This window comes from Macrobrachium nipponense, chromosome 18 (assembly GCF_015104395.2).
Source record: "Macrobrachium nipponense isolate FS-2020 chromosome 18, ASM1510439v2, whole genome shotgun sequence".
Classification (NCBI taxonomy): domain Eukaryota; kingdom Metazoa; phylum Arthropoda; class Malacostraca; order Decapoda; family Palaemonidae; genus Macrobrachium; species Macrobrachium nipponense.
The window spans coordinates 44,199,768-44,222,805 of NC_087211.1; the positions used below are offsets into that span (position 1 = coordinate 44,199,768).

A 23,038-nucleotide genomic window follows, 5' to 3' on the forward strand; every position below is an offset into this window, starting at 1 on the left:
TTCGTTGAAAGAGACGGAGAAATGGATGTCTATGAAAAGAGACTTAGGGAAGGCTCTTTTTGCTTACCCTCCCTCTAAGTTGCTTCGTAAGAGGTATAGGTTTATGTAAACTGGGGAAGCTCCTTCTCTGGAGTTTCTGCCTCCTCCCAGGGAGACTTCTCCAGTTTAATCGACTCCTCTAGAAGATCTGCTTTCGCCGCAGCGAAAGTTTTCTTTACAGCGCCTGAGTTGGACCACGTTGTAAAGAATCAATTTAAACTTTTGGAAGTCTTTAGCTTCCTTGATTGGACTATTGGCGCTTTAGCGGCAAGATCGAAGACTGTCCTTCTCTTTCTCAGGAGTTAGCGGAGGATTGGATTGGTGTTCTGTCCTGTGCGGACAAATCCATTAGGGATGGATGTGATGAGTTAGCTTCGCTCATCGCCTTTGGTACACTTAAGTGAAAAGGCAACTTGGGTGCTCGCTTATTTGCTTCTAAAAAGGGTTTACGTCCCAACAGAAGTCTGCTCTCTTGTTGCTCCTTTTGTGAAAAGATAACCTCTTTCCAGACGATGTAGTGTTGTCAATTTCGTCTGCGCTAGATAAGAAATCTACTTCGGATTTACTGGCACAGTCTACTAAGAGACCTAAAGCTCCTGTGGAGACTGTTCCTTCGGTTTCTCCTCTGACCCAAGCGCCTTTTCGAGGGAGAAAACCCAAGCGCTTCTTTCGGCCGAAGTCGAATTTGCGACCTGCAGTCTAAGGCCTCGGCCAAGGTTAACAAACCTTCCAAATGAAAGCTCGGTTCTTCATGCACCAGTGGGAGCCAGGCTGGCGCTGTTTTGGGAGGAATGGGAAAACAGAGGAGCAGAAGCCTGGGTAGTGCAAGTACTCAAGTTCGGCTATCGTATTCCTCTCGTTTCACCTCCCTCGCTCTCACCCCTGTGCCAATTCCATTCCAGGCATACTCTCCGGGCTCAGACAAATTTCTGGCGCTAGCCGCAGAAGTGGAAGCGCTTGTTCTCAAAGAAGCGATAGAACAGATAGAAGAAGGGGATTTTCCTCCAGGCTTTTACAATCGCCTTTTTGTAGTTCCCAAGTCATCAGGGGGCTGGAGGCCGGTTTTGGATGTGAGCGCCCTGAACTTGCATGTCCAGAAAACAAAATTTCATATGGAGACCACTCGGTCGGTTCTGGAGTCCATCAGACAGGGGGATTGGATGGTCTCTCTGGACATGCAAGACGCTTATTTTCACATTCCGATACATCGCGAATCTCGGAAGTACCTGAGGTTCATGTTCGAAGGCAAGGTGTTTCAGTTTCGGGCGCTTTGCTTCGGACTAGCAACCGCTCCTCAAGTTTTCACCAGGGTTCTATCCCCGATAGGAAGCTGGCTGCACATATTAGGAGTAAGAATCTTCCTCTATCTGGACGATTGGCTTCTCCGGTCGGAATCAGAGAGTCGGTGCATGAAGGACCTTGGAACAACTCTGGATCTTGCCAGAAAGTTAGGAATTCTGGTCAACAAACAGAAGTCCCAGTTGGTTCCATCTCAGAGCATCCTTTATTTGGGGATGATCTGAATGCTCAAGTTTTTCGGGCTTTTCTGTCCACCGAAGAGGGTCAAAGGCTGTCTGGAGACAGTTCAGGAGTTCTTGGACAAAAAGGTAAGTTCTGCCAATCAGTGGATGAGGCTCCTGGGCAAATTGACGTCAGTGGAGAAATTTGTGACGTTGGGAAGACTGCACATGAGACCTCTGCAGTTTTCCTGAGAGCCTCTTGGTGCAGGAAGACACAACCAGACTCGATTACCTTTCCTGTCACAGATCAAATAAAAGAGGACCTAAGGTGGTGGCTCTCTCGAGCAAGGTTGGAAGAAGGGTTAGATTTACGACCCATCCTCCCGAACCTACAGTTCTTTTCCGACGCATCGAACACAGGTTGGGGAGCCCTACTGGGAAATCAACGGACTTCAGGAGCTTGGTCGGAGAAGGAGAAGAAGTTCCACATAAATGTAAAGGAACTGTTAGCAATTTTCTTGGGGCTCAGACAGTTTCGGAGCTTAGTAGAAGGTCGAGTAGTGGCAGTGCATTCCGACAACTCCACGGCTCTCTCGTACGTGCGGAAACAGGGGGGGACTCAGTCTTTCTCTCTGTACGAAGTAGCCAAGGATCTCCTCCTGTGGTCAAAACGAAGCGAAGGTTCAGCTAGTCCCGAGATTTGTTCGGGAAAGATGAACGTCCTGGCGGACGAGTTAGTTAAGTCGTCAACAGCAAGTGTTACCTCTGGAGTGGACTTTGGACAACAAGATTGTCAGAAAACTTTGGCGCCTTTGGGGACGACCGTCAATAGACCTGTTCGCGACATCAAGGAACAACCGTCTTCCTCTCTTTTGTTCGCCAGTCCCAGATCCTCTAGCTTGGTCGGCCTGGACGCAATGCTGTTGGATTGGTCGGGTCTGGAAGCTTATGCATTCCCTCCGTTCGGTCTAATAAGAGAGGTGTGAACAAGTTCATGTCGCACAGCAATGTAACGCTAACGTTAATCGCTCCCTTTTGGCCCAGGAAAGAGTGGTTCCCGGACCTTCTCCAGTTGTTAGTAGACTTCCCCAGACTTCTTCCTCCAGAGAAGTGGCTTCTCAAACAACCTCACTTCAAGAGGTTCCACCAAAACTTGTCCGCTCTAGCTCTGACAGGGTTCAGACTGTCCGGAATCTTGTCAGAGCGAAAGGATTTTCAAGAAGAGCTTGCAGAAGCTATCGCTCGTTGTAGGAGAGAGTCTTCTAACAAACTCTATCAAGGGAAGTGGAGAATCTTCAGAGAGTGGTGTAGAAGTGCTAAAGTCTCTACTTCTGCGACCTCTTAACAGAAATAGCAGATTTTCTTCATTTCTTAGGAAACTCTAAGAAACTGGCTCCTTCGACGATCAGAGGATATAGAGCCATGCTCTCTTCGGTTTTTCGACATCGAGGTTTGGATATTTCCTCCAATTCAGATCTGTCGGACCTCATTAGGTCTTTCGAAACCACTAAGCTCCCGCAAGATACAGTGGCTTGGAACTTAGATGTGGTGCTTAAGTTCCTCATGGGGCCACCGTTTGAGCCTTTGAAGTCGGCTTCACTCAGGAACTTGACTAAGAAGGCACTCTTTCTTATTGCACTAGCTTCTGCTAAGCGTGTCAGCGAATTGCACGCTATAGACAAAAGAGTCGGTTTCTTCTTCAAGGCAATGCTGTATTTTCGGTATCTTTGACCTTTCTAGCCAAAAATGAGAATCCTTCTAATCCTTGGCCGAGGAGTTTTGTGGTAAGGAACTATCTGATTTGGTTGGACATGAGGAGGAGGAAAGGCTCTTATGTCCAGTCAGGGCTATAAGCAGTATCTGTTTGCCACTAAGGGTATTAGAGGACAATCTTCTAAGCTCTGGACCTCGGTTCAAAATCCCTCTCGTCCTCTTTCTAAGAATGCTATATCGTTCTTTATTAGAGAGCTTATCAGGGAAGCTCACTCGGCAGTCCGAGAACGACAATCTTTCCGTTCTGAGAGTTAAAGCTCACGAGGTTAGAGCAGTGGCAACTTCTTTAGCATTCAGAAAGAATTTATCTTTAGCTTCGATTCTTCAGAGCACGTTCTGGAGATCGAATTCGGTTTTTGCGAGTCATTATCTCAAAGAGATAGAAACGGTTTTCGAGAATTTGGAAACAAAAAAACGTTAGGTCCGGTGGCGGTTTCTGGCATGTGTTGGGAGAAACGGCACAGGGGTCGTCACCTCTATGCTAACTTTTCACCTTGAATAGGTTGTCGAGTTCAAGGGAAGCTGGGGTACTGAGTACCTGGGATACTCACCAGTCTGTTAGGTCAGATTTTTACAATGGTTGGGTATATGTGTTTTAAATCTTGGTTGGGTGGTTGACAAAGTTTTGTATGATTGAATTTCTGGTCTTAGCCCAGGGCAAGGGCAATCTTTGTTGTTACTATCCTCCGTCAGTCAGCCTTGACTCGCTTGAACTACGGAAGGATTCCACTCCTGTAGAGGCTAACTTTGGTCAAATTCCAATTCCTCTACATTAGTAAGAAGAGCACCGACCAGAGGCAGTAACAGTCTGCTGTAGCTCTCTTACAAGGTAAGGTACAACAGACACCTTGAGTGTTTACTGGTATTGCAATAAATGTAACCATTTAAAAATACTAGTGGTCCACTGAATCCCACCTTCCCATAAATGTGTAATCAGCTCTATAATTGTTCGGTAAGACACTACAATAAAAATGAAATTTTCATTATTAAAATGAAGTTTTATTGTATACTTACCGAACAATTATGATTATACCCACCCTCCTCCCCTTAGGTGGACGGACGGGCAGAAAGAATTGGATTCACCTGGGCAGTTGTACCTGGTTCTCCCGCGAGTGGAGGGAGATGACGTCATCACCACCAGTGTTGGCGACGCCGACGCGCTAAATTTGAATTTTAGTATCCTGCCGCTCGTGGAAAATCACGGCTCTATAATTGTTCGGTAAGTATACAATAAAACTTCATTTTAATAATGAAAATTTCATGTTTTGTCTACTTCAACACTTCTGACTGCTTTTTTTCTTTCTAACAGGATGTTCAGCAAATGGGAAGCAGCACGGCGTCAACGTTTTAATATATTTATAGAAAAACTGAGGCTTTCCATCCCAGATTGTGACAAAAAAGCAAAGGCTGACATCATTCAGAGTGCAATAGAGTACATCCAGAAATGCAAAGCATACAAGGAGAGTGTCCTTGGCGGAAACGAATTTGTGGAATTGAGTGAGTAGTATTAGTGAGTCTATTTTACTTAGGTTGGATGTGGTTATTTCTTTGATTCTTAAAAAATTCTCACTCGTAGTTATTTAATGAAAATTAAATTTGTACTTAATGATTAGCAGAGATTCTGTATGTATATTTTTTATCATTATGCAATAATTATTCACATCTTGATGTAACTCACAAGTGTATTTTACTTATTTATGACTGCCAGTTATACTATTTTACATATGCTTTACTCACTGCTTGCAGAGAAAATAAACATAAACTGTCTATGAAGCAACATTTTGACCATTATTGAATAAAGATGAATTGCCAGTGAACGAGAGGAAGAACATAAGAGGCTCTCCTTCCATAGAATCATTATTTGATTGGTGGGATGAAATTTACAGAGTTTATTTTGGCAAGAGATTTTGTTTTTATAACTGCATTTATTAAAACATCAAGTAGGGTACATTGCAGTTTAATTCTGAACAAAAGTTAGTACTACGTACTTAATCCATCATGTTAATCTTCTGCGGATCATCATGACTTGATGTTGGGAATTGTGTAGCTCATGTACTTGGTTGATAAATAAGTTAAGTTTTTTCAGCGTTTGATTGTTAATTCCATCTACATTGCTGTTTTGTTTGTATATTGCTATGTTATGTGTAGAGTAACAGAACCTATGCACTACTGATTTTCACTTGTAGTATTATATTTTGTACTCAAGTTCATTGTTATTAGTAAAATCTTCTAAGTATTGAATTCTTTTATATTTTTTATGTGTTTTGTGTTACTGTATTGGTATTCCCTAATGCATCTTTGCTTCCTCACTTCTACACTGTCATGTTGTATACCTGATTGTGGGAGTTTCTATTATATTTTAGCAAAGTCATCTGAAATAACAATTTTCTATAATGGACAGCAGAAATTCATGAGACCTGTATCCTCCCATTATTGCAGTTCTCCTGGTTTCCAAAAATGCTGAGTATGTTTGCAGTTCTGGTTGGCTGCAGTAGAGCTTTAGCTTATTCTATTTTGACTGACTGGAACTCTTCTTTGTCTCTGCTGTTTCATATTTGTTAACTAGTATTGGACTTCACCTCACCAAACATCTGAATGGGAGATTTTTGAGAATTACTGTGTTGTTATTAGGCATAGTTGTGTACTATATACATTCAAGTGTTAGTTGGTGACCATTGCTTAGAATTTTTGTTTGTCATCATGATTTTCATTATCACATTAGTTTTGTCTTCTTGCCAATTTTGACTTCTCTTCTCTAGTCGTACAGTCTTGTCCTTCAAACGGGGTACCTTATTGTCGCTGAGAAACTTCATCTGTCACTCTGTCACTAGTAGTACAGGCGGTCCCCGGGTTACGACGGTTCCGGCTTACGACGTTCTGAGGTTACGACGCTTTTTCTTAAATATTCAATGGAAAAATCCGTCCTGGGTTACGACGTTTGTTCCGAGGTTACGACGCTGACGCTTCCGATGCTCCGAGTTAACGACGCTTTTAAAAAACGCATACTATGATAAAAATCCTTTATAGTTTAGCACAGTATATTAATAAAAATAAGTTTTTGTACATGGAACTTACCCAGCAGATATATACTTAGCTATAGACTCCGTCGTCCCCGACAGAAATTCGAATTTCGCGGCACACGCTGCAGGTAGGTCAGGTGATCTACCGCCCCTGCCGCTGGGTGGCAGGAATAGGAACGATTACCGTTCTAGAATCAGATTTTCTCTGTCGCGGTAGTGTCAACATACGTTGTTGCTACCTCCTGACTTGATTTTCGTTTTTTCATCGCCATCGACCTTCTGGACTGTCTTTTGCAGGGAAGTACTGGGTCTTTGGTTTGGCATACGCTTTTATTAACTTTTTAATGAATTTGGCTTCGAAATTTTGAAGAATATATTACGTGAAACTACCGAATTTTTCGGTAGACACTCATATAATTTGCAATAAGGGAAATATGATTTTTTTTTTTCACTAATACGTGTATAAGTGTTGGAACTTGATGAAGGAAATATAAGATCTAACTTCCTACTTTAGGAAGTCAGAAAGCATATAACTAGATACGCTTCCTTTAGAAGCTTTAAGAGCTCTCGTACTAACGAGCAGTTAGAGTATTGACAATACTAGTAGTTGTTGCATCCTCATCACCTTCTTACTCCACAGAATCTACAAATTCATATGTGCAAATTTGAAGATAAATGGATGGAGCTCAAAAGGCGAGCTCTTAAAAGGTAAGAAGTGAATATTGTGTTCCCAGTGCAGTGAAGGGTGCGTCTGATCGGCTCCGTAGCGCTTCCAGGCCTAGACCTCTTCCAAACTCCCAGACCCAGTGGAGGAGGAAAGTCGACAGCCGCAGGAAGGTTAGGGAGAACCCCCACCGGTCAGGCGTCCCCTCGGCAGGTTTCTGTAGAACGTCCCAGACTGCCAAGGATAGCCATTGATAAGGCATCCTTAAAAAAGTGCGTCTCTTCATCTTACATCCGAAAAACGAAGAATGTATGTTTGGAGTTTCGATGATCTAGCGCCTTCTCTGAAAACTAAGAGAACACTTCAACACTGAGCAAGAGCCAGGCAGCCAGCCGCTGCGGTGCTGCCAGGAAGCCGCGTTCCAGCAAGCTAGCGTGAGCTACGTTCCAATAGCCAGCAGCGAGCCGCGTTCTAGAAATTTTTTCTTGGCGCAAGGCGCCTTCAAAGAGACGAAGCGCCAGCCTGGCGCAATTTCCTTATAGTAGAGTGGCAATCAGATCGATCCTTCCATTGAACGTTTCCGGGCAAGAGGCTCTTTCTAAAAGGGGTCTAGTAGGCGCTCGGAACTATCAGGGCGCACGGGACCTTCCACGCAAGCGGAACGTTCCAGGAGCGAGTCTCCTTTCTAGCGTGCGGAACATTCCAGGCGCTAGGCGCAAGGAGCCAGGCGCTAGGCGCAAGGAGCCAGGCGCTAGGCGCAAAGAGCCAGGCGCTAGGCGCAAGGAGCCAGGCGCCAGAATATTCCTAATCTTCTTTTGAGAGAGAGGTCAGTTGCGAGGCTCCTCTTTGAGTTTTTAACTTGAGCAACTTTCCCCTGGCAAAGGTGCAAGATGTCGCACAGGCGGCCGTCGCTTTTGCCAGAAGGATTCTGATACTAAGAGAAGCCATTTTTTCATTATTCAGAGGACTCTCTCCTTCATTCATGCTCTTCCCTCGTTATGAAGAGGCAAGAGCTTTGGGAGTTTTCTTATAAGAATCTCATCGACGTGTTTGGGTATGATGGCGGATAGGAAATATCTACTTCCTTCCGTAAACCCTACAGATCAACAGGAATTCTGTCTCTTCCACGATTTATGAGGAAATCACGAAGATTTAAAGAGTTCCTGGATTAACTTCCTTCCTTAAGGAGATATATATACTCTTTCTATCGTTCTATTAACGGAAAGAACGAAGATAGTAAAAATTTTTCCTTTCTCTATCTGCCTCGGCAGGGAAAGAAGGTAGTAGAGCATCTGCTGTATGAGAATACGATACGGCAAATCATAAGCACATACCGTAGTTACTTCTTTGCTGAGCAACTCAATTACCAGTATCCTTCCAGGAATTTCCTAGGAAGGACTACGCTTAAAGGGATTGTTAAGACAACACCTACTTAGCTTCTAGATTTATCGAAGTCTTGTTTCGCTTAAATATGCATTATAAGAACTTCCTGAAGTTCGATAATAATTTTATAAGATTCCTTTATTAAATGGAGTAGCTGGCAACTCTGGAAGAGTAAGGCCAGTCGGCTAACGAGAGTCCGAGACTGCTATCGCTTAGACATAGACAGTAGACACCAACGCAGTATCATGTAGGTGTCGGTCATGAGTGGTTGGTTACATGTCTCTCTCCTGCGGGATGGAATGACTAACCGTGTCTCTCCCCTACAATCGTGGTTTTAGCCTCGGATTGAGGGGATAGTTAAGCAAACATAAATAAAATATTGTCTGTCTTTTGCTAAGAAGCTTTCAATAAGAAAGATATTACAACATTTCAATGATGTTTACCGTAGGTAACATTTTTAAAGGATTCTAACGCAGCGCAACTCTATATTGTATAATGCTCTCATGCTTACGAAAGCATGGCTTATTAGAGTACATGCTTAGTGAGAAGATGAATGTAGTAGAGAATTCACTTTAAGACTACGGTATGGTCAAGTCTTATGCACATACCGAGGTTACTACAGAATTCCTAGTATCCTTACAAGGTTTCCTAGATGAATGCTGTTTACCACAATGTGACAGTATTATAAAGGATTCTAATACGGCAGAGCGCTATAAATATAATTCTCTCATCCTTTCGAGAAACGCACACAACCTTTTTAGAATCGGATATTGCTCAAGAGAAGTTGGTTGAGTCGGATGGGAAACATTCTCTTAGTGGCAGAAGTTGTTTCCCTGAATGGACTATACTACGTATATAAAAGTTTTTTTTTTTTTTCCATTAAGAACGGAATTAACATGGGATGGATGTCGGGTACCATAAAGGCATAGATGTTAAGGCACATAACCTAAAAAGAACTAGAAGGAAGCGCCAGCCTGGCGCAAATTGCGCCAGAAGCACCATCCAAGATATTTTCTCGTTTTAGCGAGTTATTAACCTAAGAGTCCAGTAGCCTCTCGGACAGCAGGCTCGGTGACGGCAAGATTCGTTCCTGATTTCGTTACCCATTTAATCGAAAAGGGGTCGCTTACAAGGAATGATGAAATGATTTATTTTAATCACTGAGGCCAATTCCACGACTCTCATATCGCAAAGAGCATCGAGAATCTCTTTTTTCGCCCCTGTTCGCGTTAACAAAAGAGAACCTATTTGGGGAACAGACACGGAACGTAACGATCCTTAAGAGGTTCGATGCAAGATTTTGCATGTCCGTGAGAACCTTCTCGATCGAAGATAATAACTGTTAACGTATGTCTAACATTTATTGAAAAGAGTTGCGAGAACCTGCGGAAAGTCTTCTTCATAGATCTCTTTGTAAGGTAGAAGACGAACAGGCTTCCTTTAGACTGCTTCCTTTTCCTCGAACCAAGAGAGGTAGCAATATAAGACATCTTTAAATTTAAAGAAGGGGAATAAACATTAGTCTTTTTTCCCCTAGTTATAAATTCTTAACAGGTATTAAGATAAATGGGCGTCAAAGGAAGAGAGGATGTATGCCTCATTTTGGCCTTAGAGAGGTTGGATTCACAGAAGTCACGTTCTTCTCACAGCATGTTTCGTAAGGCTTTTCCAAGAGTATCTGGATATTCTATCAGAATCTATTATAAATAGACCTAAAAAACCTCTCCACTCTGAGTCTGTCCGCGTGCAGACTGACCAGAAGTGGACATGAATGAGAGGTTTTTTCAAGGTAAATGACAATAGTCATGGCTAAGACATAGAATTGCTGCAGATCGTGCTAGATGGAATAAGGAAACTGTCCTCTTCCGATACCTCTGTGAACCACATAGCGAGGTTTTTTCTTCACTTTCAGAGGGAAGAATCACCTATGTATATATCTGCTATCAAAGAACGCAGTAAAAGGCTATACTCTGTCTCTACAAGGGGAATTAGAGATAACAGAGGATTAAGATCTTCGGGATCTTATACGATACCGCAATACGACAAGAGTAGGATATCATGTACTTCGAATGGGATCTTTTTGTGGCCACAGATTCCGTGTTCCGACAAAATGGAACTGCTCCTCATCAAACTTCTTTGAGGAAGTTTATGAAGGAATTCTTTGTTTCTCTTAGCCCTAAACGACCAAGAAGACAAGTGAATTTTTGGTGCATTGGAATCTCGCATCAGATTCAATGGAGACTCGGCAATGGGTTCTTGCCAGCATAGTATGTCTGGCAAAAGAACTAAATCCCTCTATTCCTGACGCAACGCTTTCAGATAGAAGTTTCGTTGCCCAGGCAGGGTACTTACATTTCATCTACAGAAGAAGAGGGAAACATGTTTAAACGTTTGCCTACAGAGTCTTCGGGGTGCGATGAGGGCTCAAAATGCTTCCCAGAAGGTATTCAGAAGGATACAATAAGAGCTAGAAATCAGGGTTCCCCCCAAATTCAGCTCAGAGTCTCCTTCGACTTCCAGACTCCTTCCCTTCCTTCGGGCAAGGATAGGGAAGATTCTGCAACGAGGAACCTCATCAACATGTAAGAAGAGATCTCATTAGCAAAAGAAATGTTCACGAAGGATCCTCCTCGGAGGAAGACTCTTCTCTCTCGTATTGTTAGATATCCTGTCGTCTACTGGGTGTAGCTGACTAAAATCACCTCCCCTTGCCAGGGGCCAAAAGCTCAAAGGGGAAGAATTTCTTCCACCCTTCTCCAGTCTTCTGATAAACTGAATGTGGTTTTTCAGGACTCTCGGACAATGTAGCGCCAGCCAGGCGCCAAATGCCAATACAGGCGAAAACGCCAGAGGCGGACAGTTCCAAGGAAACTCGTCATGGTCGGATACTGAGAAGGAGCGGGCCTCCAACCTGGCGCAAATGCGCCAGAGGTGAACAAATCGGACAGATATAAGAGTGTCCGATGTGGACATCGCTAGACAGCCTAGAGACTCTTCCAAGCTCGAAGCTCCAGCAAGTGTGGAGGAGCCAAGCCAGGCACGAGGCGCCAGCCAGGCTCTAGGAGCCAGCCAGGCTCTAGGAGCCAGCCAGGCTCTAGAAGCCAGCCAGGCACCATCCAGGTGCCAGGCTCCTTCAAGGCTAGGCTCCAGTCAGGATTGAGGATCCATCCAGGCGCAAGGCTCCTCCAGTAAAGAGAAACCTAAAGCTCTGTCATGTAAGAGGGCTAGTCCCCATTGATATGATACAGGTAAGGCTCTGCCATGTAAGTGGGTCAGCCCCCATTGGCATGATCCGAGAAGGCTCTGTCGTGTAAGCGGGCTAGCCCCCATTGACATGATCCAGAAGGGTTTGTCAGTCTAGGTCCAGGTCCCTACCTCGCTGAAACTCTTGAGGCATGCAGGACGCATAGACAGTAATCATGAAGTCTTCTGCCAGGCTCCAGGTGCCTTCCAGGCGCAAGGCGCCAGCCAGACGCAAGGCTCCAGCCAGGCGCGAGGCGCTAGCCAGGAAGAAGGAGCCAATCAGGCACCGGCCAGGCGCGAGGCGCCAGCCAGGCGCGAGGCTCCAGCCAGGCTCTAGGCGCCATTCAGGCTCTAGGCGCCATTCAGGCGCAAGGCTCCAGCCAGGCGCGAGGCGCTAGACAGGCGCTAGGCGCCTGCCAGGCACGAAGCGCTAGCCAGGCTCCAGGCTTCACCCAGAAGAGATCGATATCAAAGAACGCCCTGGCCTTCCTTGAGACATTGTGATCTCTTAAGCACTTGATAAGTGCATTGATGATTCCTTCAAACAGCTGAGAATTAAAAGCGCATGAAGTGCGAGCTTTTCCAAATTCTTGTTCTTTCCCTAACAATATGTCATAAGGACATATTAGCTGTCACATACGGGAGATGCAACTCTGTGTTGACTTCCCATTATCCGAAGGATATCAAGATAACCTTCGAGGGATCCTTCTCTCTTGGTTGATACGTGTCTGCGGATACATTGCTGGGATAGGGAGCAGATATGATCCCCCTTTAACCTAGTGAGTTTAAATTTTATTTAACGTCGTGTTTTTTTCTTTGGGTTGTTTGAAAGGAGTTTGTAGAAAACTCTTTTCAACTTAAGCACTAACCCTCGTGTTAGGATCAGGTGTTCGGGATCGGTGTTGTGCTCCTTAATTATGCCACTAGGCATAGGCATATTGTCATGTAAGAGGCTCTGTCGAGTAAATGGATAAGACCCCATCGACAGACCCACAAGAACTCTTAGCCATAGGTCACATCCTCGCTGAGGCTCTTGAGGCGAAGCAGATTCCTAGGCATTAGCCATGGTGTCTTCCGCCTGATCAAGTAGGAACCAAGGTTTTATTTATTTATTACCTACAACGTATGTTGTTTACCTGTCTATTCAGTAAATAGTTGTCTCTTTCCCACCACCAAGGGTGTCAATCAGCTAAGTATATATCTGCTGGGTAAGTTCCATGTACAAAAATGATATTGTTAAGATACAATAAAGTTTTGTACATACTTACCTGGCAGATATATACGATTGATGGCCCACCCAGCCTCCCCTCAGGAGACAGATGGAAGAGAAAATCTGGTTCTAGAACGGTAATCGTTCCTATTCCTGCCACCCAGCGGCAGGGGCGGTAGATCACCTGACCTACCTGCAGCGTGTGCCGCGAAATTTGAATTTCTGTCGGGGACGACGGAGTCTATAGCTAAGTATATATCTGCCAGGTAAGTATGTACAAAACTTTATTGTATCTTAACAATATCATTTCTGGTTAGATTACAACAAAAATTTTGAGGTTATGATGATTTTCGACACTTTTTATGTCGTATTTTTCTATGTTTTTTAGTGACGCCTCATATGCGGAACTAGTTTCCGAGTGAATGAATACATACTAGCTTGCGGTGCGCAAAGTTTACATATAACAGTCCAAAAGCGCAAATAATGAAAAAATCATTGCTTGTTTCCAGTAATAATAACAAAACAAAGTTTCTGGTTAGATTACAACGCAAATTCCAAGTACAGTATCCAAAGAGAGACATTATCCAGTAATTTGATCAGAGAGAGAGAGAGGCGACTTCCGACGCTCCGAGTTAAGGACAGAGAAGTGTTCGTTTCATTAAACGGCCTCTGACTCATGCCAGTAAATGTTTTGTTGATACTAATAATATAAGCCTATTTAAAGATACGTTTACTTTAATTAGTCTATATGATACGTAAATAGTAATCAACTGTTCTTGTAGCCCTCAAGATTTGGCAAAAGCGAAGTATCCAAAGAGAGACATTATACAGTCAACTGGAACCTTGACATACGAATTTAATTTGTTCCGTTACCGTCGTCGTATATCAAAACAGTTGTATCTCAAAGCATTTTTTCCCATTAAAAATAATGTAATATGTATTAATCCGTTCTAGCGCTATGAAACCACACCTAAACACAGCTAAATTACATATAATATACACAATTTATACACAAATAAACGAGTAATAACACACATAATGATAAAATAACATAGCAATGTGATAAATGATAATAAATGTTAATAAAATCAATTAAATAAAAAGAAAGGAATTTTACTTACCACAACGAAAGATGACGTGAGGCCAGCAGGGGGAGGAGGTAGGGAAGGGTGGCAGGGAACGATTTGTTCTCTTTTTATTTACGTATGTACACTAATAACTACGTAATAAACACAAATGAAATAACATTGCTAAACTAATAATTTTTATTTATTTTTTTAATCAGTTCGTAGTTTAGAAATAATGGTGATGCCTTTGGAAGGTTTTTATAGCTTCCTTCTGCTTGATGATCGTGGATATTGTAGAAGGATTTCGACCATACTCGTTTGCCAAATCGACGATACGAACGCCACGTTCATGCTTTGCTATAATTTCATGTTTTGCTTCCATCGAAATCATTTTCTGGGTTCTTCATCACCTGCTTTGTCTTTAGCTTTGAGACCCATGGTTAATAATAAAATAGACAAAATAACACGAAAAATAGGCGCAAATACAACGAACTAAACAACGATGTGTTAACATGCAGCACCAACAAACAAACAGACTGAACACCATTTATTGGTCGCCTATACAACTAACACTCATCGCAAAGTCGTATCTCAAATATTTCGTTGTATATCAAATCTTATATTTTCGCAAATTTTCTGTTGTATCTCAAAACATTCGTATATTAGGGCAATCATATGTCAAGGTTCCAGTGTAATTTGATCAGAGAGAGAGAGAGAGAGAGAGAGAGAGAGAGAGAGAGAGAGAGAGAGAGAGAGAGACGAGAGAGAGAGAGAGAGAGAGAGACCTTGAGAGAGACGGCCATTGGCGGCAACAATGGTCTCGGGGATTGACGTAACGTTTATTTTCTGAACAGATAGGACAGAGAAGGTGCTCCCGTTTCATTAAAACGGCCTCTGACTCATGGCAGGAAATGTTTTGTTGATACTAATATATAAGCCTATTTAAAGATACGTTTACTTTAATTAGTCTATATGATACGTAAATAGTAATCAGCTGTTCTTGTAGCCCTCAAGATTTGGCAAAATCACTCCAGGTTGTACATAAAACTTCAAGAATGTAGTGTCACCAGAGGATTACAATAGTTTTTACCTTCAAGAACCAGCATTCTTTTATGAAAATAACTCCAGGTTGTACATAAAACTACAGGAAACAACATGTAGTGTAACCAAAGGATTACAAGTAAGGTTTTTTATAACTTTTTATTAGTTTAAGACATATTTCCAAGCGTCGTTCCGGCTTACGACGATTTTCGGCTTACGACACGTCTCAAGAACGGAACCCCGTCGTAACCCGGGGACTGCCTGTATTTTGAATGTCTGCATGTTATTCAGTTGCAGGTATTGATTTTGATTAGGGAAAAATTACCAACATTTTCATTACCAGTAAATTATCAATAGTGGTTTATTTGATACTGATTTAACAGTTTTTCAATTCCAATTTTTTTTTCTTATAGTATAAAACAAGAACAGATACGTACTATAAGCTTTTAACTACGATAAGAGTGTCATGATAAGAATATGCACATATAGAGATACATACTTTGAAATACAGTAAACAATGATTGAAAAAGTGTTTATCATGCATAGAACAAAGTTTTTTAGAAAATAAGGACTTATGACATTAGGACATTTCTGCAACAAAAATTGAACATATTTTAAATTATATAATTAGATTCATTGACTAATAGGCATTATAAAAGTATGATATTAAAAAGCATAATGGATGTATGTAATGTTTTTGGGTATAATCAAGAACAAAATTTTTGAAGGAGGGTAGCCTGCAGAAAAAAAAGGACCCTTTGAGAGTCCATACTAATTGCTCTTATTGTTAATTAGCGCTAGCAAAGCTTTTCCAAGTATACTTAAGCTGCTTCTGTGTTGCTTCAGACAGCTTCATTTCTTTATATAAATCAAAAGTAGGAAAGTTAAAGCTCAATTTTCTTATTTTTAATTGTCACCTCATGTAGATATCTCTAGAGCACAGGCTTACTGACAGTAAGTTTTGTTTCAGAAATTTTGGTTTTGGAAATTTCTTATTAGGTACTTTTCGGGCTCTGCTTTTGATGGTAAAACCCATGTCAATGTTGCTTCAGCCAGTTTCTTGACATTTTTACGATTTTGCAAGAAAAAGGGTTTTTTGAAATTATTATTTTTTTTCAATGCATCAGGATCATTGAGATAATGTTCAATCAAATGACATTTGTCATCCTGCATGAATCATATAGTTCGCTCAATTTTCTCAAGTTTTATAGTCTACTATGAACTGCAATTATCCAATTCTTGGAAAATGAATTTAATTGAATTTTCTCCTTTCAACAAGAAGCATCATCTGAGGAAAGTCCTTTGATACTATTACAAGGGGAATAAGTATATTTTTCAGGGCTTCTAAAGTCCTCTATTAGCCATCACTCATCTCTAGGAGTACAATTTCCAGTTTGGTGAATATAGAAATACAATGCAATAGTGTTGTTCTATATTGTCTGGGTATCTAGGACCAATTTCAGCTCTTCTTTCAAAGAGTTTTATTAACTTTTTGTAGATAATTATTCTTTAATGCTGATTGCCTTAAAGATTTTGCAACTTTTTCTAACCTTTCAAATTACCTCACCAAAATAACCTGGAATTTCTGAAACAGTAGTGTCATCATGTGTTTAGCAGAGTAAAAAGCTGTGTTCAGAGGGTTATTATAGTCTTCCCTATCTTCAGTGATTTCTTGAGCATTATCTTCATTTCATTCAAGTATGTAGTACATGTTCTTCTAAGTCATCCTCTTCACAATTTTTCTTCTTGTATGAAATATTGCACATACTAAGATGGATTTTATTTTTTAGGCTTAATTGATGAATGAGCTTGTTTTCTTCCCAAAATTTAACCATAAGTGAAGCTCCATATGTTGTAATGCCCACAACATTAGGATCAAACTCTAATCCAAATTCACACAATTGTTTTTTGACACCATTTATGTGATTCTCTAACTAGATAATGTACCGTAATTGTGCTGCACACTTAATTTGGAGATTCTGGGAAGATGGATACTCAAGAAATGAAATTCTGCTTTCATTTGGCCAGAAATGTATTTCTCTAGCTTAGTTTTCATAATAATGCAAAATGAAATATTTTTCTCCGTTTCCTGTAGTTTGTAGCCTTTTATCATAGGCATTCATCTCCAAGTTTCTTTGAATATGTAGATTCACTTGAGACAGTTTGTCTAAAGTAAAATCATCCTAGGTTGCTGTTTTTGCATTTCACAACAGATTTCTTAGTAAATAATTGTCTGAACATATGTTGATTCTTGCTAAGAGAAACTCGACTTTGTTGATTCTTGCTAAGGATAACGTAGCTTTAATTGGAGAATGACATGAAATCTACTTGGAGGTGCTTTCATCCCAGACTTGGATTTACCAACTCTTTTTCAGAACTTTTTGATATGTTGAACATTCAGCTTCATCCTTAATCTTTTTTCAAAAGTAGTACTACACATTTGATTTTCTTTGAGACATTATTAAGGCTAATTTTGACAAATAAGACTTCAAAAAAGATAAAATATGGTAGATCTTGAGAGAGAGTTTGAGACGTGTAATTCTCAGCAGGCAAACATGCATCGAAAGTTGTGGCAATGCTCAGAGAGGGAAATTAATTGTTAAGGAATATTTTGAATTAAGTTACCTTTAAAATGCTTTTTGTGAACTTGAAAACCAAAAATTTTTGTCTTAGTTGTTCCTTGTTCTTAGATGTTTCGTTAGAAAACAAGCAAAAAAATGGTAATACGTAGTAGTGTTTTGGTAACAGTTTCAGCTACCAGTAATTATTGGTAATAAATTCTTGGTTGTCAAACCCAAGTTTTGGGGTCAGGGAAGATTTTGAAATATATTGAAAGTTTTTTGGCCATGTATACAACTATAATTCCAAATTGGTCAATTAGTTTTCATTCGTTTAACAAATGCAACATTACCAGTGACAAATGGTCAGAGGTTGTTTGTATTAATTAAAAGTAACCAAATCTTTATTTTTGTGCTATTTTTAAGTTACACTTTTGAGAAGTTTTCGTGACAGTGATAAAACAGTGATCTGTGCAGGCAGTGTAACATGCCATTCATAATTTATTGCATGACTGCTAAACCAATGTAAAATTGATTATTACAGAAGAGGAAATCAAGAGGCTCAAAAGACAAGTATTAGATCTGAAGCATATGAATGCCTTACTGGTGAAGCTTGTGCAAGAAACTGGACTCAAGGTTGAATCTAGAAATGAAGGGAGAGAAATCCTTTGCACCTTTCCAGGTAAGATCATTTCTTATAAATGCTTTTTGTGAAGGCTTTTGGGATTGATCATGCTTGGGAGTGGTTTTGACACCTTTAATGTTAAGGGGCATGCTGACCGCTGAATTTTCAGGAATTATAGAGTTTTAGTTATTAACAGTTTTCAACTGTTTAAATAAACATATACTGAAGTGATAATGCTAAAAAACACATTCTTAATTGGTTTACTTAGAATTTTGTTCATCGCTTGTATGATACTGTGAACCACAAATCATAAAAAGATTTGTAAAAAACGTCTGTATGAATAATTCAGGATAGGTCCAAGTGAGTTATGGACTTTTTTCGAGAGTTTTATGTGTAGATAAACATATCTAGAAATGTTATTGCTCTAAAAGAATGTTTAGATTGGTTCATGAACAATTTTGTGCAGTGCTTGTACGGCACTGTGAATGACGAATTATAAAAAAAGCATAGAAAATGAAGTTAAGATAATATTTATTAAAAAATAAAGATGTCACATTACATTTTTTTTTACATTTTTCAGTTTTTGTTTTTATATGTTTGCTCATAAATATACCTTGGGGTTCCTGTTGGTTTAGCTCTTATCTTTTATGGTAGTACTATGTCAGTTATTATTGTAATTTTGCAAAGAAAAATGCAGAAATATTATTAAAATCTTTTATAATCCAAAAAAGTTACTGCATCTTCAATCTCAGTAAATTTATCTAAATATTTTACTACAAATACACTAAATTTTTTACTGATTTTAGTTCTTATATCTCTTATGATATTGTGTGAACTGTAATTATAATTTAAAAAAATAAAACAAAATTATTAGAAAAAGCATTTACAACTTGCCAAATTTATGATTATCTTAAAAGAGCTCCTTCAAGGGGTTGTAAATATAGTCTTTTTCAACTTCTCATGGAAGGTAGGGAGAATTTTCTAGAATTTTTATTCTTACACCTTATGCATTTGCATATCTTCCTCTTTCCATTGATCTTTTTTTTCTTAAATTGGCCAACCTCAAAGTTTGCCCAGTCTGGGGTGCTGCATATGTTTTTTTAAGCCCAGTTCTTAAGGGTTATCCCACCGTCTGAAGTTTGGAGTCCATTAAGATTTTAGTTTATTTTGTTGCAAAAGGAATTGGTAATCTGTAAGTTTTAAACTTTTGCTTATATGTACTGTTCATCAAAAGCTACTGTAGTACAAAAAATGATTGTGTGCAAGTTAACAAAATACAGTACGTGTATATGTATGGCATTTTAAAGCTTGTAAATATATAGTATTTATAATGCAGTTGGTTGTTTTATTATAAAATTTTGATGTTCTTTTTGTTATTTCAGGTACCTGTGTTCAAAACAACTGCACTAACATAAGTATGAAAAAACTCTCAACTGGACCTCAAGGCCAGATTGTGATTGAAGATAATTTTGAATATGTTCCAGAAGGAAGTTTTGATGAAACTTTTAGTGATGGGGAAGATGGCATTCATACAAGTATTCCTTCTCAGAATGCAGATAGCAGAATTCCCCATGTGGGTATTAGTGTTGAGAAAGAGTTTGGTGGGGATCAGAGAATCTCTAATCATCTTAGTTCCACACAAAGCACCATTACTTCAGTATCCAAGTCCAGTGAAAAGGTATCAACAGTATATGCTGAAAAGGAAAACAACAGTTCAAGTGATCATCATGGTGTCGCCAAGAATTCTCATGTGATAAGTGATATTGTTAAATCAAATGAACCGAGTAATAGGGTGACCAAAAGAGAACTGCATTCTGTAAAAAAAGCATCTGTAACTTCAGCTTTATTTAATCAGCCAACTGGTGAAACCTCATTTAAATCCGTAACATCTGTGATATCCTCCAATGGTCAAGGGAATAATAGTATTTCTGTTCCACTTATTAATTGTGAAGGTGAACCACTGACTATCATATCTGAAAATGGTGAAAATAAACAAGTTAGAGTTTTACCAGAGTCAGGAACTGTTCTTGCTCAAAATTGTCGTAATGACCAAGGGACAAATATTCCTCTTTCATGTGTTAGTGAAGACATTTCAGTATTGCCACAACCCTGTGATCCTGTTTTAGAGTCCACTGGAAGTGGGTCATCAACAGAAAGTATTTTAGTGGAAAATGTAACCAAAGATTGCATGGTGACTGTTAGCATAATAGAGACAGGAAATGAAGGGGAAGAATCAGTTAGAGTTGATCCGTCTGTGAAATCCAGTGAAATTTCAGGAACTTCAAGGAAGCTAGAGCCAGAAGTAACAGGAAAAGTTAATAATAGGGCAGATGAAATTGTACTAACATCATCAGGCACATGTTTGGTGATGCAAGATGTTACTCAGCCTGTTGCACTGCATCCAGAAGTACAGAATCCACCAACGACAAGTGCCCAGGTTATTTCAGTCCAGGCTTCATCATTTTGCAATAATAATCCCCAGCAACGGGTGTCAGTTCAGGTAGAGGATGGAGGTGGGGACAAAGGAAACACCAAAGGGCAAAAAGTAGTTTTATTACAGTGTAACAATCCAGCTCCTGGGACAATTCAGTTAGTGCCCCCAATTGTTTACAATTCTCAGCTTACATATGTTACACCGTCACTTTCAAGTGTCCCAATAATGTCTACTGGGGTTCCGCCCCCACTCCTTCAAGGGGGTAGGATTGTCAGAATGATGAATACATGTCCTGTATTGTTACTCCCTTCAAATCCAGTTGTACCTGTTCCCCAGCCAACTAGATTAAAGCCCATTGCACCCAAGCCATGTTCATGCAAGGAAGTTTCTGTTTCTCAAGGGAAAGATGTAACAACAGAGGAAACTTGCCCTAATACAACTTCTGAAAACAGTATTAAGCCACACATTTTGCCCTCTAAGAGGGATTCAAAAAGTCATGGCAGAAACAAGAGACCAATGACTTTAGATATCTGTGATAAACCTACCAAGTGTAGCAAGAGTGAATATGAAGTTCCATCACTCTCCAAGATTAACCCAACTATGCAAACCTTGCAGTCAATAGAAACCTCAAAACCAGTTCATTTGAACCAGGTTGATATGCCTAGTGCTCAGAGTCCAGACCTTCAGGAGATATCCACATCCACTCTTACAGGTTTGGTCCATTCAGCTGGTATTATGGATTGTGTGGAAGAGTCTTTGGGAAATATAATGGATATTCGTGTTGATATGCCTTGTGTCATTCCAGAGACCATTCGTGAGAGTGGAATTGAAGCGAGTAACCCTACTGATGATAGGTTAGTTGAAATGCTACGTTCCATTGATGAGAGTGACCCAAGATCTTGTGATTTCTCTCCTCCTTCCTCACCAATAACCAGCAGTGAGCAGATTGTAAAGTCTGGCTCTAAATCTGAATCTCTTATTCATGCCCATATAGAGAACTCTGTTGATGATAAAGTGCATGAGGGAAAAACCCAAAATATGCAGACAGAACAACTTAAGAACCAATCTGTAGAGAATCCAACATCTGCATCATCATTAGAACCTCAGAGTCAGCCTCAGACATTATGCCTTACTAAACCTAGTTCACAAGGGCCCACAGAGACATCGTTGAACAGTAGTTCCTACAGTATTACAGCTTTGTGTTTATCATCCAAGCCTCAGGAATCTGTAGATCCACCTCTAAGCACAGTGTCTACCCAGGCCACTTCAAGTAGTAGTAATATTTTCATTCCACACTTGACAGACTCCCTTCCTGAAATAAGCTCAAATGTAGTAGCATCAACTGCTGTTTCAAATAGTCATGCAAGAGTTTCTACACCTCTTGTTTTACCAAGCTCAGCTTATCCGTCTACATCCACACCATTACCTTCTCGTGAAAATCTGCCTAAAGCATCATCAGCTCCAACTGCCTGTCCATTGTCTCTACCTTCCACAGCAGCTCTTCCACCCCCATGTATATTTTTAAGAGCACCAATGTTGCCAGCTACCTGCCATTCCTTACCTCTTCCACTCCCACCATTACCACCAATTCCTCATCTACCACCGTTGACAGCAGATCATCATTCTTCTGGACATTTACCTTTAGTTGATCCTATATCAAGTTTTCCCCTAACCACCTCTTCTTCCTCAGTCTCAGTGGGAAATTCAACAAATCTCCCCTCCGTATCTACAGATGTTCAGTTGTCGTCACCTGCAGTCACCTTACCTACCCTTTCTGCTTCTGCATCATCAGTAGCATTTACTTCATCATATCAAGTTACAAACCCATCACCTGTGTTTTCATTTTCTTTAACACTACCATCCACTGCAAGTACATCGGTTTCATCAGTAGGAAACCACACTAGCACAAATGCCACTTCTGTAACCACTACTTTGGGGCCATCATCAGGTGCAAGCACTGGGTCCTCAACGACATGTACATCAATCTTTTCTTCACCCTTTTTACATCCCTCCTCCACTGTTTCTTCTATAATAAACCCAACTACATCCAGTCTCCCTGTATCTAGTAGTACTCAGAGGTCAATATCTTTGCCTTCTGGAGTGGCCAGTTCTGTTCCAGGGACTAGCATTTCTTCCATAGCTACATCTGAACCAGCATTATATTCAAAAGTTTCAAACTCAATTTGTTATCCTAACACTGGAAGTGGTTCAAATTTGACACCAATGCTAACACCTCATTCTACCCCAATGCTGACATCTCATTCTACCCCAATGCTGACATCGCATTCTACCTCAATGCTGACATCTCATTCTACCCCAGTGCTGACATCTCATTCTACCCCAGTGCTGACATCTCATTCTACCCCAATGCTGACGTCTCATTCTACCTCAATGCTGACATCTCATTCTACCCCAATGATGACACCTCATTCTACCCCAATCCTGACTCCTCATTAGACCCATGCTAACATTCATTCTACCCAGTGCTGACATCTCATTACTACCCCAATGGCTGATCCTC

At 40.5% G+C, this 23,038-nt stretch overlaps 1 protein-coding gene across 1 annotated transcript in view; it reads left to right on the forward strand.

Moving 5' to 3' along the window:
- Positions 1-23,038, forward strand: part of LOC135196564 (serine-rich adhesin for platelets-like) — a 34,174-nt gene that overhangs the window by 4,811 nt on the left and 6,325 nt on the right. Inside the window, exons 2-4 of the mRNA XM_064223409.1 lie at positions 4,582-4,769; positions 18,003-18,140; positions 19,466-22,971. Of these exons, the coding sequence (XP_064079479.1) occupies positions 4,582-4,769; positions 18,003-18,140; positions 19,466-22,971 (3,832 nt within the window). The remainder of the gene's footprint in view (positions 1-4,581; positions 4,770-18,002; positions 18,141-19,465; positions 22,972-23,038) is intronic.